Source organism: Nelumbo nucifera, chromosome 7 (genome assembly GCF_055504915.1).
Source record: "Nelumbo nucifera cultivar China Antique chromosome 7, China Antique-T2T, whole genome shotgun sequence".
In the NCBI taxonomy this organism is placed as follows: Eukaryota; Viridiplantae; Streptophyta; class Magnoliopsida; order Proteales; family Nelumbonaceae; genus Nelumbo; species Nelumbo nucifera.
In genome coordinates this window covers 21785683-21807027 of record NC_142655.1, presented here as the reverse complement: position 1 = coordinate 21807027, position 21345 = coordinate 21785683, and the positions used below count along the sequence as shown (strand labels likewise).

General features: G+C 37.3%; 1 protein-coding gene across 2 annotated transcripts; it reads right to left on the bottom strand.

The window, feature by feature from the left end:
* Positions 1-570: 570 nt before the first annotated feature.
* LOC104593586 (syntaxin-22-like) lies at positions 571-11416 on the bottom strand. Of its 2 annotated transcripts, none has more exons than XM_010253494.3 (7): positions 10919-11416; positions 7624-7717; positions 3937-4076; positions 3661-3735; positions 1458-1615; positions 1279-1332; positions 571-956 (listed from the first exon to the last, which is right to left on the bottom strand). In XM_010253494.3, the coding sequence occupies exons 1-7, from the start codon at positions 11104-11106 to the stop codon at positions 856-858; spliced, it is 810 nt and encodes a 269-aa protein (XP_010251796.2). In that variant the 5' UTR covers positions 11107-11416; the 3' UTR covers positions 571-855. The 2 variants fall into 2 exon arrangements, with proteins under 2 accessions (XP_010251796.2, XP_010251795.2); XM_010253493.3 differs by having other exon boundaries at positions 1279-1379; positions 10919-11415.
* Between the last annotated feature and the right edge of the window lie 9929 nt (positions 11417-21345).

Here is a 21345-nt window from a genome sequence, read left to right as displayed (position 1 = left end):
TTTACTTTTACACCATCTTTGAAATCAAATCTTCTTGCATCCTTCCCACTCCACCTCTTGTACCTCCATTCTTTTTTATTTATATTTTATAATGGAAGCAAGTAAGGTTCAAAATGTCGATATATCCGACACCAGTAATGGCGTATAAGAGAGTATCAATAGCTTTTTTTTTTTTTTTTAATCTTTTTTTCGAATCTGATTCAAATAAACCCCAAAAGCCTCTGTAGAGGCGTATCGGGAAGCCCCCATGACGATATGCTTTGAACCTTGTGAAGGTCAATTCATTTTATTTCCTATTTCACTTCTCACAAACAAATAAGAAATAAGAAAAAGCCAAATCTGTAACAAAGTATACCAGAATTTACACGCGGCCCATTCTCCACTTCCATGCATTTACACCGGAGCAAATGAAATTTGTACTGCAACCAAACGCAGCCTTATAAGTCGGTCGCTTGAGAACCCATGGAATATCATCATTGAACATGATGTGTAAGATAAAGATTGCTATCCATTTACGAGTAAACCTTACTTCGGTTCGGTGTTGAGCAAGCACAGACGAAACATTAGAAATGCGAACAAAAAGCAAAGAATATTAAATTAACTGATAATAGATGGATTATTACACAATATGTTCTAACACCACCCCTCCCCCCCTTTGAAAAAAAAAAAAACTCAAAGCAACGACTTGCTAACACAGGCAACGGAGGAAAAAAAATAAAAGACAATCACACCCTAAAACAAAAGAAACAGAAGTTTATACACAAACCACTGGCCCACATCATACACCATGCAGCTTGGAATTGATAAGAAACATGAGATGAACTGCAGCCAGACAGGATCTCTGGAACGACATGATCATATAACAAGCATTGAGACAAAAATTTGGCTGATCAAGCTGCAAGGACTATAATCACAATGAGCAGAATAATCCCAAAGATCACCAACAGCAGGCAGGTCTGCACATGGGGAAATTTAATGTGGTTAACAAAAGCAGAAGAAAAAAATCTAACTCAAATATGAAGTTAAAACAGATAAAGAAAAAGGCATGCAATTCTAGCCCACCACACATAGACTATCCTTGTTCAATCACAAATATGGACCTTTCACCCAGATCTAACTGCATACTTTCATTCAGGTCATACGACTGCAACCTCTTACTTCAGTAACATCACTTGGAAACCTAAAGATGCCATCCAAGTTCTGCCAATACAGTGTCCATGGTGCAGGCACTATCCTATACTTCTCAAAGCATAAAACCTAGAGGTCATTAAAACTTACCAGAGATGAATTTGATCTTTGGGTCTTGGATGCTTTTGCAAGTTGTGCTTTTGCCTGTGCAGTTGCAGCATGGGAATTCTCGATATTAGAGTCAATTTCATCTGAAATTACACAGTTCTTTCCACAGTGAGTATAACAGATTAGACAGATTTACAAGAATAAACCAGAGAAAGACTGACCAATCATTGCTCCTTGATCATGGACAAGCACTGCTAGATCTTTGAAAATCTCATTGACCTCACCAATTTGTTGTTGGATTTCTTGGATCCCTTGCTCCCTCTCCTCAATGATGGCTTCATTAAAAACAATTTCATTATCCAGTAGCAGGACCTCCTGTCTGCGGCCACAAGGAAATAAAACTTGAAGCTCCTTTTTTTTTTTTTTTTAAGTTGAAAGTTACTGCATTTTCATCCAACCAGGAAACCCACAAATTTAACAGAGGCTGTTTAATGAAATGTGGACTCAGAACCTACCTATTTATTAAAGCACAAACTCAATTAAATTTTACCTATTTAATTAATTCCAGACAAGCTTTTAGATTTGGTTGGAGAACACCAAAATCTCAATAAAATGATTAAATTATATTCAAATTTTCAGAATCAAGAAATGAAATATAACTTCTAAAAGAAATGAAATATTTCAAAAAGCCTATTAGATCAATTGGTTAGAACATTGTATTACTGACACAAAGCTTGTAGCCTTGTAGCCTTGTAGCCTTGTAAGTTCAAGTCAGTGTTCTCAATTCTGTAAGGCAATGATTAATCATTTTGACCTCCCTAGTCAAGGTGTTGACTAATTGGTGCCTAGGCACTGACAAGCTGACCACAAAAAACATATGCTCTAAATTTAATATACTGACCCAGGCACCCAGCCTCATATGCAAATTCGAAATAAAGAATAATATGTTAGTGTGTATTCTTCATTCCACAAACATAAAAAAGTTTAGATAGGCTGAGATAGGGAGTTACAATCTTTTGTTCCTCAAAGAAAGAGTACCTTGATTATTTGATCCAACCCCCTGATTGGTGACTACTACATTAGTTTATGCTCTTCATTTCACAAATACTTTTTTTATCAATGGAACTTTTATTATATTAAAAATATGTGAAAAACATTACAAGTTTAATTTAATGATCATAACATCAGCCCTAAAACATTACAAGTTTTACAAAGATGCCCAAAACAATTGCTGCCTTTCTTCATTTCACAAACATTAAAAAGAAAGATAGATAGGCCTAGATAGGAAGTTACAATCTTTTTTTTTTTTTTTTTTGATGAATTAGGAAGTTACAATCTTTGTTCCTCAAAGAAAGAGTACCTTGACTATTTGATCCATCCCCTTTATTTGTGACTACTACATCAATATGACCTTTTGTCAAAAAGAAAATGGTGTTGAAATATGATCCACAAAGGCATTTGCATCTCTTCTGACCCAATTACAAGTCATTCCTTGCAATAGATGTAATAGAGGTGTCTCGTAATTGGGTCAGAAGAGATGAAAATGCCTTTGCTGATACACTTGCTAAACAAGGGGTAGGAAGGAATAGCTTGTTTTGGGCTGTGTTGTTATATTTTCATTTGGGAAGGGGCTAAGAGAGTTTATCCCTTCCCCCTTCTTTCTCTTCAATAGTACTAGTTTTCTTCTTAATTAATGATATTGATAAAAAAAAATGACCCACACATGATACTAGAAAAGATTGGATTGTTATGGTTTGGAAGTTGGAACATTACTGTCAAAAATTCAGGGGATGGAAGTAATAGGTAAAAACGTCATCTTTGGAAACACTATTAGACTCTTCATCATTGCAAGCTTAAGGTCATAATCAAGAAACGAGAGCTTTAGCCTTTTGTTATGTCTGTCTGTATATGTGTGTTTATAATAGAAGCATAATAAGAAAAGACTCAGGATTTCTAAAAGCAACAACTGATATTGGTTAAGGAACCCAAAAGCAACAACTAGTGGCTCATAAAGAAGGTTTTAAAAGAACTCCAAATAGCCTTTTTTCCTCCTTTTAAACCTATCTCTGTTTTTTTCCCTAAATCAGCCTCCTCTTGATTGCACATTATCTCCTAAATCAATCTCCTCACTGAAACTCAAACCAGGTCAGAATTTAGGAACATTGATGAAAATATAAACCATTTTCCAAAGAACTTCAAACACATCTTTAGGTGAAGAAAGTATCATAAAATCATTCAAGTGATAGCATCATATCTAGTTTGACAAGAATCAACAACAATGTGAAAACAAATCAATGAGAATTATTGTACAAGATAGCAAAAAATATATATAAAAACTAGAATACCAAAAAGAGCATGGAAGGTGAAAATGAAATTATGAATAAACTACCATATCAACAAATTTGCGTTGAAAACAGAACTAACCTTCTAGATTCCACAAGAAGAGCACGCTCTTCAGGGCTCTTGCCTGAACTTATGTCAAGCTCGCTTGCAGTATAGCTGCATTAAAAGTTTTTAAAAGCATAATTTTAGTAAAATATGCACATTTAAATCTAACAAAACTATAAAGCCTCTGTAGCCACTGAACAATACCAATTCAAAAATTAAAATGAGACTGTCAATATTTCCAACAATACATTTGAAAAGTATTTTCATCTTGATGCTTGTGCTGGCCTGTGACCATACAGCTACCAGAACTACCTGGAAGGAAGGACTGCTTGGGGAATAAAAGGAGTATATGCTGTTTCTCTCTCAGCTGCAAGCCGTTGAGCCTTCTGAAACTCTTTAAGAACTGCCTGGAAATCTTTTGCAAGCTTAGCATCAGCAATCTTCTTGCTGGCCTGCAGTTGGAAAAGATTCACATTCTAAGAACAAAACCTCAGTTAACTGAAAACATGCATAAAAAAATTAATAATTCAATAATAAGTTACTTGACATGCTAGATTTTAAAGGCTTCAGGGAAAAATACAAGGATTTCCAATGTAAGTAAATGCATGAGGATAGCCATGTGAGTGATCCTACAACAGTGTAGGTGAATGAAAGGCAAAAGAATAGAAAAGAAAGGGTGGAAATGGAAAGACAAGAAGAGAGACAAAGGAGAATCTAGGACCATTGTTTATTGGGCTTCACAGGAGGGACTTTGGGAAATTATTTACTAGATGACTAAATGACAACTGATTTATTTATTTTTTTTGATAGTAAAAGGAAAGATTTCATTAAAAAAAAAAGAAAATAGTACAAACTCATAAGGTGTTAAGGTAACACCTACCAACAAATAACAACAGAAGATACAACTCAAAATAAGTCATCCAAGTTACAAATTGGCATCCCTTAAATATCCCCAAGCTTGTCCGCAAGATCCTCTTTGTTGACTTGTGCAAACTCTGGCAGAACCAACCCAGACTGAAACTGATTTACCAACAGCCACTACCAAACTATCAAAGCTCCATGTTTAGTCTTCAAGCATTCTTCTGTTTCACTCCTTCCATTCATTCCAGCAAATAGCGAAAGGTAAGCAACTCCAAATCAGCTTGGCCTTCTTCCTGCCTCTGAGTTTTGGCCATGAAGAGAAAATCACTTAAGGGGTCCTTGGATTGAAGTCTCACCTCCACTCTTCCAAAAACTCCCTTCACTCTTCTTCAACTAAACCTTCTTCTTGCCCTTCTCCTTCCTCCCACACCTCACCACCTTCCCCAATAGCTTTCTTTTTATTATACTCTTCTCTTCTACTCCTTTCAAAGTGACCTATTGCTTTTATTATCACATTTTCCCTGCCCAGGAAAAATAACCCAAGAGACTTTCCCACCAGCATCTGGCTTTCCACAAGTTGTTCAATGCCCACCCTGCCCCCATTACTGTTCTCCTCCCTCGATACCCTCTAACCCCTTATTTCCTCTCCCAGCTCTTCCAATCCTCCTGAACTTCCACTTCTCCCCTTTCATCCTCAATTCCTCCACCTCCCTACACTAAGGCTCTTCTCTTTCTATTATACACCCTTTGCTGATGATCAACTTTTCACCACACTAGAAAACTCTCTCTTCACCCCCTCCCCCTATCCTCCTCTTTTCTAACTCTGGTTTCCCTATCCCTCCACTTCCATGTTAAGATCCCCAGCACAGGTGAAGAGGATAAATCAGCAGAACTCACCTCTATGTTCAGTTGTGCTATTATGTCAAGGGCTTTCAAACCATGAGAAAGTCTCTCCATAGTGTCCATTGCTGCCACCAAAATCTGATTCACTCCATCTCGTTCCCCCTCTGTTATCTCATTACCAATTTCTACTATTTCACCCACATCAATGTTTGAATGTTGCTCCTCAATCAGCTGATTTCTCTGGTCCGGCACGCTTTCTTTCTGCCCTTCCTTGCAATTCAACTGCAAACACTCTTACTCATCTGCTTCTGTGTTTTTCACCAGCTTTGAGCCACTCCCAAACTCCTTGGCTACTCCTCGGCTTCTCCCACAGTGATTTTCTTTCCTTTCTCAAAACTTGTTACTACCCACATCCAGTTTTCCTTCGAAGTCTCTCTCCCTCTATCTCTTCTCTAACCTTATGGGATCTTGACCCCTTTGAAAATATTTTACCCTTTCTAGTAATAAGCTTCCCTTTTACCACTTGTAACCTTCTATTCTGGTTTCCCCCTTTAAAATCCTTTCTCAATCTCTTAAAATAGTGGTCCCCAGTCCCCGCCCCTTCCTGTATTTTTAATTTTACCTGTTCACTATCTCCTTTCCCATCCCTTTCACTCAACCTTTGAACTTCCACCGATCACCCATCCCATCCTCCACGTGTCCTCCACCCTACAGTCCACTCATCCCACCATCCTCCATGTCTTCTTCTTTACCCTCTGATACTGCCACCTCACCATCTTCTCCCTCCTCTTGATAACTCTTCAAATTCCTATCTGTCTCCATTCCTCTCCTCTGGCAAACACTCTCCAGCTCGAGCTCCTCCCACCCCTCCTTTCCCATCTTTGCACCTACTTCTTCATGACCTGCTTTCAAAACCTCTTCCTCCATCCTTAGATAGGTACCATCTTCTCCTCCAACTATAATTCTCAGTCTATACCTTTCCCCTGCAAATTTAAGCTCCAACTTATTTGGAATACCAGAGACATCTGCCACTTCCACCAGTATTCTTGTCATGTCCAGCTTTAGCTAGGGCAGGTGATTCTGAAAACTTAGCTGGAGTAGGGGTAGCCAGGGCCTGGTAGCATTCTGTAATTCTTTTTTGTAGCTTTTTCTGTTGTTCCTTTTTGTTGGAGCCTGCTTTGTATTCTGTTGCCAATTTTGGTTGGCTGAGTTCTTTGATCTTTCTCTCTTAATAAAATCTTTGCTGTTGCTTATAAAAAAATAAAAGAATAAAAAAGAATATGGAGTGGAAACCCTAAATGAACTGATTTAAGTAAGAAATGCACATTGAACACTGGTATGTGAGGAATTTCAAGGCGTGCAGATGGCTGCTAAGAGGGTGGCATATTATTGCTAGTACATCACTTGGAAGATTAATTGGCAACCTCCTGAAGCTGGCAGATTAAAATTCAATTTTGATATGTGTTGTTTAGGCAACCGAATCAAGTCTGGTGTGGGAGGGGTGGTAAGAGATGAGGGAGGAAACATAGGATTAAGCTTTTCAGGGGCTATTGGCATTGGTAACTCTTTGAAAGCAGAAACGGTGGCCCTAGTCTCAAGTTGCTGGCACTACAGAATTGGAGGGATGTGATCACAGAAGGGGATTGCCAAGTGCTTATTTCTTGGCTTGCTTCAGAGGAGGAACCACCTTGGAGATTCAGATCAATGATAGGGAAGCAATAACCTTTAGAAGAAGTCTGAACTGCTCTTTCTTCAGCCTACTCCCTAGCTTAGAGGTTAACCAGGGCAGTCGTAACCAGACAAGGATGTGTATGGGGGATGGATGCCAGGGTCCAGGACTCTTTTCTAACTTCTGTAATTTCTGTTTCTGCTTTTTGTTTGTACTGTCAGCTTAATGCTGTTCTTTATACAATCCCTGCTGTCTAGTTTGGACAAGCCAGGGTTTTCTCAAGTATTTTCACACAAATTCTTCAGTTAATTTATCAAAAAAAAAACTCAAAACAATGACTTTGGTTTCACTTTCACCGTGAGTATCTAAGTTTCTCAAGTCCCAAGATTGGGTTGGCAGACCAAGATCCAATTGTGGATCCCCTTAGGGTTGGCAACAGAGTGAAATAAATTATTTATTTAGTAATTTTGGCTGTTTACAAGACACACCTGAATTTGCTAACTGCCCCATCCCAACCAACATGCTAGCCATTAACCATCAGTCATCTTGTCTCTTCCAGGAAAAGATTGAAGTAAACAAAAATAACCTTCATATTTATTATAGAAGCAAATTGTCTCTAAACTTACACTAACTTCACTATGCTGATCTGTTTCACTAGCTTGTTTAAGCTTTGCCGAAGTGTCCTTTACCAGTTGTCCAATATGTAGTCTTGTCTTGTGCCTGCCAACCATTTCAATATATTATGAGGATCAATTAAGGACAAAACAAAAGGTTCATCATGAAATAACCAATCAATTCATCATTACTTGAACAAAATGAAGTTCAACCAATTAAAATAATATATGTTTCAAGTACAAAATATTTCTCGAATGATTTGTGTTATACAAAACTGCATGCAACAAGAAATAGCCAAATTCATATATCAGGACTCTTTTAGTTTTTCATCCCTTATAGTTGGGACAAGGCCTTTTTGAGTTAAATAGCTGACTGAGAATAGAAGCATTTGGTATACAATAGAAGCAATAGCTGCCTGAGAATTGGTAGAAATAATCTTTGTTCACTTCATATGATAAAGCAAACCTACCAGTTCTGACTCTAGTGGAATCAAAATTTAAAGACAGTACATGCAAGGGCAGATCTGAGAGTAATTGCCTCCAGAAATTTTTACAAAATTCTACATATTTTTTTATCAGCATACAAAGCTCAATATATATATTCAGCTTATAACAAGCTAATCCCCTAATGGTTGCAGATGAGACCTAAGCTAGCATGTCTATCCTGAATCATCATTGTTCAGGCCTCGCACAAACATGCCATTTAGAAGTAATAGGAGGAGGAATAGGAGTATGCTAAGGGATATAAGCAAAATGGATGTGGGAGCTGAATGTTCAGATTAGGTGAATCCCAAGGGCAAGGAATAGCATGGTCAACATCAACATATAGACCAATGGTGTAATTGGATAGGTAACAAGGGCTATCAGGGCTGTGATGGGTTAATCCTTTTTTTTTATCAGAAAAGAGTAAACTTATTAATTGATTAAAAGGTTACAAGTACATCCAGAGCTGGGACTGGATACCCAGCCACCCATATGTTGCTTTTAGATTTTACAATGCTGCCCAGAAATAATGTTCCCTATGGACTCTTTGTTTGGCCAATGAATCTGCTATTCCATTAGCGCTTCCCTTAACCCATCTGAAAGTTGCACCCACCTCCCTCGCTAGCTTCTCGATTTCCCTCAAAGTTGCACCCACCTCCCATCCCCCAACCCAGGTGCAGGTGGGATTTGATCCCAAGTCTCCACTATGACCAGCAGGAGACCTTACCAACCAGCTGGTTGGCACCTTGCAATTTCCCTCAAAGTTTGCCTGTAAAATCAAGCTCCTGGGTTGCTTCTGCACATCCAGGAGATTACTAGCTTTGTTTCTCCCTCTATTTCAATACGCTGCAGTGCAATCTACTTTGCTAGTCTTAGGCCTTGTGGGAGTGCCAATACTTCAGCCTTTAAGGATTCAGTTAACAATGAAAAGAAAAAGATATAGGAGGATTAAATGATATATTCTAGGTTGTGAAAGCAATATTAGTGCTTCATACTGTACATGTTAGAACAAAGTATAGGCTGTGTATTTTGATGCTTAAACCCAGAGCGTATACCTTCTGCATAAGCAGTGCTCTACTTATGGATAACTTTGGTCATAAATGAATAAGAATAAGCATGGTTTCAAATGTCAACATATTTCCTAATATTTATTTTTTGATTGGCACACATTTCCTTTTCCATAGGCACTGACATGAACTATTACTGATATTGACATATTCTCCTGTAATTACTACTTCCACTCTTTGGAGTACACAAGATAGTATTATAATATGATGAGTTGGAAACAACATTGCAAATATGCGGAGCATCAATATTATCACCACCTAACAAAAACGATTACCACTTTATGCCAGATCGAAATTCATTTGGAATGTAATATTAAATCTTAATTTTTTTTTGTGTAATAGGTCATTCAGTTAATCTAGTACTATTATTTGCACTCTTTGTGAGCTTAATTTTATTTAAACTTTTAATTTACCCTATTATGTGGTTTTAACTTAAACTATTAACCTTAATTCCTTAGCCTCGTTTGATGGTTTGGAATAAGATAATAATCTACAGAGAATACCTCAGCTTCTTTTACCATCTTATAAAACATTATAGTATTTCACAATGTTTTCACTAACTCTAACTCCACAATTTTTGCCATATTTCCAATATGACATTTCCAATGTGTTTCACTGTTTCCTATTTTCAGAATTTCAGATGAACTGACATCTCTACTGCTGACAACATTTTAAACCTTGCCTCTAAGTATAGAATACATTTCTACTCCTTTAAATTATTTTCTTCTCAATAGCCAATGTGATAATTTCACATAGGGTGTTGACATCCAGCTTTTTGTCACTATATATTCTTTCATTTGTTTATGGCAAAGCATCAATAACCTTGTGGTCTCTCAACCTCACCTAAATCCAAAACACCATGACAAACCAACCTAGGAAAGTGAGTCAAGGGAAATAACTTAAAGGTTTCTATGGATGAAAATAGAGCAGAACATAGGAAACATTCATTTTAAAGACAGTGTCATTCCAGTAAAAATCTCCCCAAAACTCATCTTTATCACCCTTGGAAACATCATGCCTAATGAACTGTAAAAAGATAAATAAAATTATGAATGAAGCAAAATTCCTAGGCAGAAGCTCCATAAGAAGTTGGAGTGAAGTGCCATGGGAGTGGGGGATGGGAGGAATTTGGGCCAAACTCATCAAAAACTTGATACAAGTATAATGGGCACTAATGTTTTCAACTACCTTCACTATTTTCTTTCCACTATTATCTTATCTCGACTATTAAACACAAAAACTTGCCCGATATAGCTACATCATTCGTATTAATATAAATAAGAAATGATTATGTTCTAGGTGAAGCTGAACGTCATTTTGTAATACAAAATTCATATTTCACCCTCTACAATTAAAGACAGTAAGTTACTATACAAAACCAACCACTTGGGAAAAGAAGCAAGAAACTCGTTAATACGTCAATACATGAAATTGGTAATTAATGATATAACCTTCTGTAAGAAGTAAGAACTGCATATGAATGAAGTGAAACTGTGCGAACACCAATGACACATAAAGAAACATCTCATTCATGGATATTATCCAGTCCGACCATCCTAGTGTCAATACCAAGTTACATTCTTTGATGCTTGAAAACTGGAATTCAGATATAAGCAAAAGCTAATAAACATCTTATAAATTCTCTAAAAATTATCACTGAAAGGACAATTAATTCTCCCTTATTCTCCTGAAGGATTGCATGTAAACAATAAAGATACTAATAATTCGAACTTCAAAAGGGAGGAAAAAATACTTACAGCTTTTCCCGGAGCTCTGGCGTATCCTTGGGAGTTCCGAGGGTATTAACGAGACGCTGAAACGTCGAAACGGCAGTATTAATCTGAAACACACCCGAAGCAACGGCCTGCGTAGAATCTTGTTTTCCATTGATGAACTCTCGCCTCGAAGGCAAAGGCCGACCAGATTCGAGATCCTGGAAGCTCATTTTCCTCCCCTAGAATTCTCAGAAAGATTAAAGCGATATCTTTCTGAAAACCCTAGAAGCCCGAAATTCACAAAGATCGAAAAGAATAAAGCACTGATCTTGGATTGATCCGATTTGGAGCGCCAATTCGATGACGACAACGCAAATTGAGGAACGAATTCAGAAGAGAAGGAAAGCAAACCAAACTACCAGACAGAGAATTTGAAGGGCGGAGAAAAATTTCTAGACATTGAACAAAATGGTAATATTGTAATTTTTGGGGATGGTAATGGTAAATAGATGAACTATGATTGCTTACTTGTCGTTCCCTACCGTCGCTTCGGTGTTGTTTGTTTAACAAAGCTAGAAAAGGACACAAGGAATTTGAAGGATTCTTGAAAGAAAGTGGATGGAAATTTCCATGCCCGAATGTGGAGCATTAATCGGTTCAGGTAGGAAAATGGTTCACCGAACACTGGTCCGCATACGAATGGGGAAGATGACTTGGATGCGGGTTTAGACCTTCGCTGCCTCGCTGGGAGCATGAGAACCATTTTACGTGTGGGATTTGTATCGAGTTCATTTACGCATACGTGTCGGATCTTCAAGAAGTCAAAAGCAAGTAAAAATCGTGTGTGCTTGCTTTGAAGGAAAAGGTAGGAGAAGCCGGAAAGGAAAGGAAAGGAAAGGTATACAAACCTTGTATAAGTTTCTTTACCTTTCCCTTCTTTTTCCTACCTTCTCCTTCAAACCAAATACAGTTCTAGTGAAAAATAATTTGTGAAGCTTTTTTCATAAAAAAAGAGGAAAATCTGTGATGCTAGAAAGATATGATATTGAAAGAATTTTGATCAATCAAAACTCACCCGTGAATTTTAATAAATTTCGCCTGATTAACACATTTAGGATATAGGTCCATTGGTCACAAAATTCTTGGGTATCATGTCTTTCCAATATCATAACCGAACCCCATAAAAAAATCTCCTTTGAATGGGAAAAAAGATTATTTAAAAAAACGGAAAAAAGTAAAAGGCAAATGCTAGTGATGGAGTGCAATCTGGTCGGTCCTAGCTCTTAACGATCTTACCTTTGATTAGAGCAAAAGGTGCCTGAAACGGGGAAGAAAGCAAGTAGTCTCCGGGGAAGAACCCGGTGAGAGTGCTCCGAAGCTCAAGTTAGTATTTTCTCAAAGGCAAGATAAAAAACCAGATGGCGCAAAGTTATCACGTACCTTTATTCTTGGGGGGAAGATGGCCTTTTATAACCACTTTGCGCACTCACTCCCAAGCTCCTGTCAGGTCGGGTATCATTACCTCTACACTTCTGCCAGTTCGGGTGTCATCACCTCTGCTAGGGCAGACAACCGCCACTGCTCTATTTGTCGAAGCCGTCTCTGTAATTGGAGGTGGCGGTGGCAGGTGGCCGTTGAAGTGCGGTTGTCAAGCGTCAGATCCTAAGTCAGTCAGGTGCGCCGCCTTAGGATACGGACTCCTTTGGTGTCAGATACGATTGTTCAGTTCGGCGGCCTGGAGACGAAGTGCTGGAGTGGTGTGCGAGGTGAAGTCTTGAGTTCGGATAGAAGTGTGGCCCGAATTGCCCTGGGGTGGGCCAGTTCGGGTTGTTGCCCTTTGCGCTCCTCGTAAGGCTCGGGGTCAAAGGGAGAGTTCGGGCTCCTTTTGGGGAGCTCGGACCACTGGTTCCTCCTCTCGGAGCTCACGCCTTGAGCGTACTCCCGTGCCGAGTTGTTGCTCCTACCAGGTCACCCTCGGTTGCTTCCACATGTTGGGTGGCCAAGAGGTCGAGCCAAATCTTCTTCCATCAATTGCCCCCCCACTTCTCGCGCTAAGGGTCTTGCCCTGGCGCAGGGAGTTCGCGAGGTGACGGGTGGATTTGACCCGTACTTCAAACCGGTTGACTGATGGCGCAAAGTGTGTGTACGCTAGGAGATTTCCGGATTCCTCGAGTGCCAAAAAGTCAGAAAACGCGCCAATCCGTCTTTAAATGCTGGAAGATGTGATGGCGGGCGTTATTTCAAATTTGAAAAAACGCGTCGCTGCTGCCTTCAATGTTGGGAGACGTGACAGCGAGCGTTATTTCAAATTTGAAAAAACGCGCCGTTGCTGCCTTCAATGTTGGGAGACGTGCGCCGGTGCTGCTTCAGTTTCCAAAGACGTGCAACCAGTCACATCTCGGTCTTAGGAGGCGTGCGGTCAACTTGATCGTGGGCCGTTGGATTTGCCTCGATCAGAGCCGTCGGTTTTCACTCGCTGTGGGTATAAATAGTGGGGGACCCCCAGTCGCTTTCCATCGTCTTTTTCCTGTGTTCGCTTCTTGAGCTCGCGTCCAAGTTTTAGCTCGCGTTAACCTTCCGTAGTCCGTTAGCTTTTTCCGGGTGAGTCAGTACTTCTTGGTTTTTCTTTCCTCCCGATGTCTAACTCAGACAGTTTAGACAGCTTCTTGAGGGGGTCAGATGCAGGTTCCACGAACCGAGCTGCATCCCCCGACAGCCTTAGTGAGCCCGAGGTAGAGCTCGAGGAAGAGTTCGAACCCGTAGGCCGAGTCGCCTCGGGTAGTTTGGGGAGCTCGGACTACTGGTTCCTCCTCTCGGAGCTCGCGCCTTGAGCGTACTGCCGTGACGAGCTGTTGCTCTTGCCAAGTCACCCTCGGTTGCTTCCACGTATTGGGTGGCCAAGAGGTCAGGCCAAATCTTCCTCCATTAGCTAGCATGTGAGCTAAACGCTAGTATAACCCTAAAATTAAAAATTCTATTTAATTTATTATATGGGAAAATATATAATACTAAAAAGGCATGATACCAGGAGAGTTTATGCTAATCAAAATCTCCCATCAATTTTGATTAATACTTCCTAATTGATTACCACTTTTTATACTGATTGATTGGTTATAAGATTTTTGGGCATTATGTCTTTATTGTATCTTATTTGAAACCCTTTTTATATTTATAAGAAGCTATTTTGGATTAAAAAGTTGGTTATTAGTATAATGTTTAAAAAACACTTTTTCCTTTTGTTTTTGAAAATGGACATTTCAAAAAGTGAGATGGGCTGTAGAACCAATGATAACTCTTCATATTAGTCTTAAAACACGTATGGTTCATACGTGTGTTCAGCTAATTAGAATTATCAAAAAAGTGACTTTTCAAAAGTTCGTTTAAATCAAAAAGCACTCCTAAAACATGGCCTGTTTATGCTTGTTTAAGAGGACTTTCACATAAAGGCTTTTCGCATTATGGGTAGGTATCTTTATCATAAACTTTTTTTCTTTGAGAAAATATCATACGATCCAAATCAAACCGAATCAAATTTGATTCGGTCTGCATTTCAAAATAGTTTGTTTGATTTGGTTTGCATTTTATTAAATTACAGATTATGGCTTTGGTTTGGTTTACTAGATTTTATAAATTAAAACAAAATATTAAACCATAAATATTCAAAATATTACATAAATACATACATATATATATAAACTCTTTTATTTTTATAATAAAATAATTAAATAAAAGTTTTAACTTTAAACTCTCTCTCTCTCTCTCTAACCTCTCAAGATGCTAGTATGAAAATACATGAATATAAAAAAAAAACATTGGGAGGATAGGGGCATCATTTGGGTTTTCTAATTGGATTAAACCCAAAAAAAAACATAGAACGGCCCAAACCATATTAGAAAACCACACCAAACCGCAATAAAATGGTTTGGTTTCATTTGGTTTCCATGCCAATACAGTTTAGTTTAGTTTGGTTTGATAATTTATCATGCTGTAATTTACTGATTTGATCAGAGTTCTCCAAACTGCAGTAGAACTGCAGTAGACCGAACTTTGAACTGCCATTTGTGAGGTAAACCCAACATAAACAGCCTAAAAGTAATGCCCTTTTAAAAGGGTTTAGCTGAACATTCAACCAAGCTGGTTAAGATGCTTTGAGCCCCCCTGTCTAAGCTATCTAAAGAGCCTTAAATGGCCAGCCCAAAAAAATGACTAATTATCAGATGGTTTAGGCTCTTAGTATTTTTCACCAAAAGTAGCTTAAAGTTAATTCATATAGAGCCCACTTTGTAAACCCAAAAGCTATTTTATTTCAGCTTGAAGTACACTACCCTCCACCAGAAAACTCTGAAATTACAGCCTCTCTATAAACAGCATCCTACCCGTGGATTCGACATTGGTCCATGGTCGAGATTCATCCCACCTGTATGGTAGGGTGTCCATGAAAAACCAAACCGAACCAAGAAAATTGAACCGCAAAATGCGGTTAACCGAACTGGTTGGTTTGGTTTCGGTTTAGAATTTTTGAAAAACCTAAAGACCGGTTCGAATTTCGGTTAACCTATAAAAAAACCGACGGTTAACCGAACTGACCGGTACATATATTTATATGTATATTATATATATATTTTTAATATATGTCACATATTTTCTATGTATTTTATATAAATATATACTTATATTATATTTATAATGATCTATTTACAAATATATTATATATTTTTAAAATATTTATAATATATTATATATCATTTATTATTTATAATATAATATTATACATATATTTATATGTATATATATTATAAATATATAAAAAACCAAAAAAACAAAGAACCAAACCAATCAAAAACCGAAGCCGATGGACCGGTTAACCGGTGGTTCCGGTTCAGTTTTGGTTTGGCAAAATGAAAAAATCGGTACCACCGGTTCAGTTTACAAAAAGGGGCCATGATTCGGTTAACCGAACTGTAGACACCCCTACTGTACGATAGGGTTAAAATTTCTGGGGTGGACTGAACAGTCATTCTCCCAAATTTATATTTGGTGAAAAGTAATATGCAGAAAGTTCGCCATCATTCAGACAAACAAAGGTTTCTCGAATAAACTTTTTAGTAGCCTCTTAAAAGTGGCTTAGAACACGTTTGGGAGGTATCCATCTTTGATTGAGGCATGCATGTTGAAAAATCTACGGGAGAGTTGGTTTATTAGCTCAATTAAAGTGAATTCTAATTTTTTGGGTTTTCAACGTGGGCCCACCTTGCAAAGCCCATAAGCTATAGCGTGAGGAACTGTGTTCATGTCTTATGCACCCTGCGGAGGAAGTGTGTTCACCTTGAAACTTATATCATGCCTATTAAGTAGTAGAGAAGTGAATGCTCACAACGTTGTTAGTATGGTGTATGTGGTGATAGGAGTCAAAATATATGAATACATTTGATGAGGGCATTGAAAATGTATGTGGAGTTGTCCAAAACAAACAAACAAACAAACCATATTGATGCCAAAGTGAGCCATTAGCATGAACAAGTTTTTTTTTTTGCCCCCATACAAATATGTTCAGTGCAAAACCTTGTATTTGCACCATATATATTTATATTTGTACTCTTCTCAAATTGATCCTAATATTTTAATTGTACATATTATTTATATTTGTATTCTTTCCAAACTGAGCCTTACTTGGAACAATCATCAATGTTAATATTCTATGTCACTTATGCTGTGTTAATTTGAAAAGTAGGGATTTCTACAAATTTTGTGTCATTGATAGAGCCTTACTTCTCAGTTTCTCTTGAAAAACCATGAGAAATCATATCTTTATAAGTTTTTGGATAATGCATGTAGAACTTTGTTTTGGAACCAGAGCATTGAATGGAAGCCCTTTATGTTCATTGCCTTTTTATCTTCATTTATTTATTTTAGGTTGTGTTTGGCATCAAAGGTTTGGGGTTTACCAATACAAATTTTTGAGAAATTATCTTATCATTGAATTGGTGTTGGAATTTATAATAAAAACATCAAATTTGGTGTTTCATGACAATGATACCAGCATTTAATGCTAAAAGTGGAATTTTTATGTGAAAAATGTTTTATTTTTTCAAAAAATTGTATTGATAAGTTCCAAATGTATTTATTTTTTTATAAAACGGAATGGAATACAAAAGGGCTGCACACAACAAGGAGTAGCTCCCTAACAATTTAAATTTCTCCCATGCTGCCGTGGGGACAAGATGTTCAATGATTAATAATTTTGCTAACCTTAAGGTTCCGGTTGCTAATCTTGTTAGGATCAACATCTTTGATCAGAGGCTCATCATCACCCCATTTGTCCATCCAAAAATTAGTGGAGTTTCCGTTTCCAACAACCCAACCTGTGCCTCTCTTCGGATTTACTTCCCAACGATTATCTTTACCCAAATATTTTTTTGTTACCACTTGAACCAACAAATTTTCATTTTAATTCAAAAAGTTTCCCTCTGAGTTTTGCCAAACAAGCCTCATTCATCCAAAATAAATTCTTAAGACCCAAACCACCCATAAGCTAGGTGGAACAAACCCGGTTCCAATTGACTAAATGAAAAGGCTTCTTATCTTTGTTATTGTTATTGGACCATAAGAAGGTTCTCTATTTTCTTTCCAAGTCTTGAATGACCCCCTTTTGGAATTCTAAATGGTCTCGTGATAAATTGGGGGATCATTAAAATGTTTAATGAGGATTGAATGATGGTTAGTCTACTTGCGAGCGACAAGGAATTACTTTTCCATCCAACCAATTTCCTATTCATTTTTTCATCCAAGAAATTGAAAGTTTTCTTGTTAAATCTATTACTAAAAACTGGAGCCCCCAAGTAAAGGCTATTTCTTGGTCCTAAGGGAATTCTGAGCATTCTAGCCATTATTTTTTTTTTTTAACCTCGAGTGGACATTTAGAAAAAAGTATAGATTTGACAAAGTTTGGAGCCTATCCAGAAGCCTCGGGCAAATTTCTAGAGGATGTCTTTTATAGTATGACAAGCTTGAGTATCTGCTTTAGCAAAAATAACACAGTCATTTGCAAACTGTAGAATTCGAATCTTCAAACCATATCTAGAGGCCTTAAAACCAATAGAATTTTTGGTGGATGAGGCCTCTTTCAAGAGATTTTTTGTAAGAGCCTCTGCACAGAGGACAAAAATATAAGGAGATAAAGGGTCCCCTGTCTGATGCCACGACCACGAGTAAACTCTCTTGTCGGCACCCTGTTAACTAGAATTTGATAGGTTACCATCTTAACACACTCCATTGCCCAATCTATCCATTTGTTCTGGAATCCGAACCTCCAAGAATCTTTTCTATGAACGTCCAATCCAATCTATCATATGCCTTATCCATATCAATTTTACGGGCCATCAAACCTTTTGTACCCTTCTTCTTTCTCATAGAGTGAATCACTTCGTGAGCAATAAGAACACTATCCATGATCTACCTATTTGAAATGAAACCACTCTGGAAAGGGGGTATAATGTCATCTAACGGTTTAATTCTATTGACTGGGATCTTTGATATTATTTTGTAGATGGCACTGCAAATGCTAATAGGCCTAAAATTATTGGCTAAAACCTGAAATTGAGTTTGAATAAAGAGAAAAACTAACTCTGCAACCAATGAAGAAAACCTTGCAAAAATATTCTCAAACTAATTTTGTAACAAAAAATAATTGGTCTGAAAGTTGGAATAAGGAGAAGAAAAACCAAACATGAAGGAAGAAAGAAAGATGATCTCATACATTTGAAACTAACTCTACAACTATTTGGAACCATCTATGCAACAATCTTAGCAAACATGAAGAAGAAAGAGAGAGAGAGAGAGAGAGAAGACGATCTTAGACGTTTGGAATACCTAAGGTTTGAAACGAAAACCTGTGAGAGATGCTTTGGAAGTCCAAACATCTCTCGAGTGTGGTTGGCTTTCATAAAAATTACGTGGATTAAAAAAAAGATGAAAATTCAAAATTTTGAGAAATTAAAGGGGTGAAGAAGAAAGGAGAGACATGCTGACATGAATAGACCAATTTTAATATAGGGGAATTGTCCAAAACCCACCATCACTTTTTATGAATTCTCTTAAACTCACCACAACTTTTCAAAGCGTCCAAAACTCACCATGTTACTAACTTGACGTTAAACTGACTAACAGGAGTTAACACATTACCATTTTACCCTTCATAGAAAAGTATAAAATATATACCTATATATTTTAATATTTTAACTACAAAAACATGAAAAAAGGAAAATATTCAAAAAATATTTTCAAATATAAAATACATATAAACACAGAAATTACAAAAAAAATATAGAAAACTATAAAATAAAAAAATAAAAATTGTAGAAAAACACCTAAAATTATTAAAAAAAAACACATAAATTGCAAATAAATAACAAGAAATATAAAAAAGATTATAGATTTTAGATATAAAAAAATGTAAAAAACAGAAATTTGAAAAAAACATTGGAAATTATAACAAACACTAAAAATGCAAAAAAACAAAACAAGAAAATTGAAAACTAAAAAGGACAAAAGAAACTCAAAAAATATAAAGATTGGATAAAAACAAAAATTGCAAATATACATAAAATGATAGAAGTTCAAAAATTATATATTATAGAAAAAAGTAAAAATTTGCAAAAAACACATGAATGTGATAAAATTTTCAAAAAGATGATAAAAACCTACACAGAAATACATAAAATGATAAAAATTTAAAAATATCAACTAAAAAATATTTTAGAAACAAATAAAAAATTACAAACAAACTAATAAAATGATAAAATTTTTCAAATAATAAACAAAAATTAGACATTGAATGCAAAGATTGTGCAACAAAATTTCAAAAAGTATTCCAGACAATCAAATAAACAATTAAAAAAATATTTTTTTTGCATAAATTTGTAGAACCCTCCATGGGGATTTACATTCCAGATTCAAAAGAATACATTGCAAATATTTCAAAACATCAAAAGTCTTTGAAATTTATGATTGTCTTCTTTCAAATCTTGAAACTAGTAGATTTTCAAACAATAGTATGTGCGGCAACAACCTTCAAACGAGAGAGAGAGAGAGAGAGAGAGAGAGAGAGAGAGAGAGAGAGAGAAGGTGGTGTTGTGGCTATCTTCAAGATCTAAGCGAGAGAGAAGGTGCTACAACGACAACAATATCTGAAGAGGGTGGTGTGGTGGCGGCAAGATCTGAGCAACAGAGAGGGTGGTGTGGTGGCTACTTTCAAGATCTAAGCGAGAGAGAAGGTGGTGCAGCGACAAGATTTGAAGAGGGTGGTGCGGTAGCAAGATCTAAGTAGGAGAGAGGGTGGTGTGGCGGTTACCTTAAAGATCTAAGCGAGAGAGAAGGTGGTGCAGCGACAAGATCTGAAGAGGGTGGTGCAGCAGCAAGATCTAAGCAAGAGAGAGGGTGGTACGGTGACAAGATCTGAAGAGGGTGGTGTGGCGGCAAGATCTGAGCAAGAGAGAGGGTGATGCAGTGACTACCTTCAAGATCCGAGCGAGAGAAGGTGGTGCGACAACCAGATCTGAGTGAGAGAGGCAGAGCAGAGAGAGAGAGAATTTTAGTTTAACCCTAACCTAAATGACCCTTTTCCCCAAACTCGCCATTCAAGGGTAATTTGGTCATGAAAAGTGTTATTTATGCTAACATGGCCATTTATGTTAAAAAACATTAGCGGTGCACTAACGGAAGGTGAGTTTTGGAAAATAAAACTCACTAACATGGGGTTCCCTAGACATTTTGAAAAGTGTGATGAGTTTAAGAGAATTCATAAAAAGTGATGGTGGGTTTTGGACAATTACAGCACAATTAATTATACTGTATACCTTGTTCAGATTTGAAAACTTTTAATGGATGCACAAAAACAAGTAGCAAGCTTTACTGAATCAATTTACACTATATTCTAATCATATAAAGTGATACATGGAACAAAGCACCAAAATATGTTTACCTTTTCAAATTACTAACAAGAATATGAGAAAACAACAACTCATTTGCTTAGTATATGTTTGGCACCAATGCTATAGATACAGAAAATAGTGCTGCTAATATGTGGGTTGGAAGCATTGTTTTATGAGAAAACAGTGTCTTTTTTTTTTGTTTGGAAACGTTGCTGCCAAGTAAGACGTTTCTTGGAGCAACATCAACATTTTTTGTTTGGCACCAATGCTCTAGGTCCAGGGGTGGAGTTAGGGGGACCCAGGGGAGCCATGCCCCCCCCTATGGTCCAGAAATTTGCACACTCAATACATTTTTATATGTAAGTTTGTTCCCTCCCCTTACTTTTCACCCAATGGTTGGCCTCCCTTATGGCCCATCCATAAGTTTTGGCCCCCCTCATAAAAAATTCCTGACTCCGCCCCTTCTCTAGGTATCCAGTGCCACGTCATGTCACTGCCACCTCATGTTCCTATTGGCAGCAATGAGCTACGGCTCCAAGA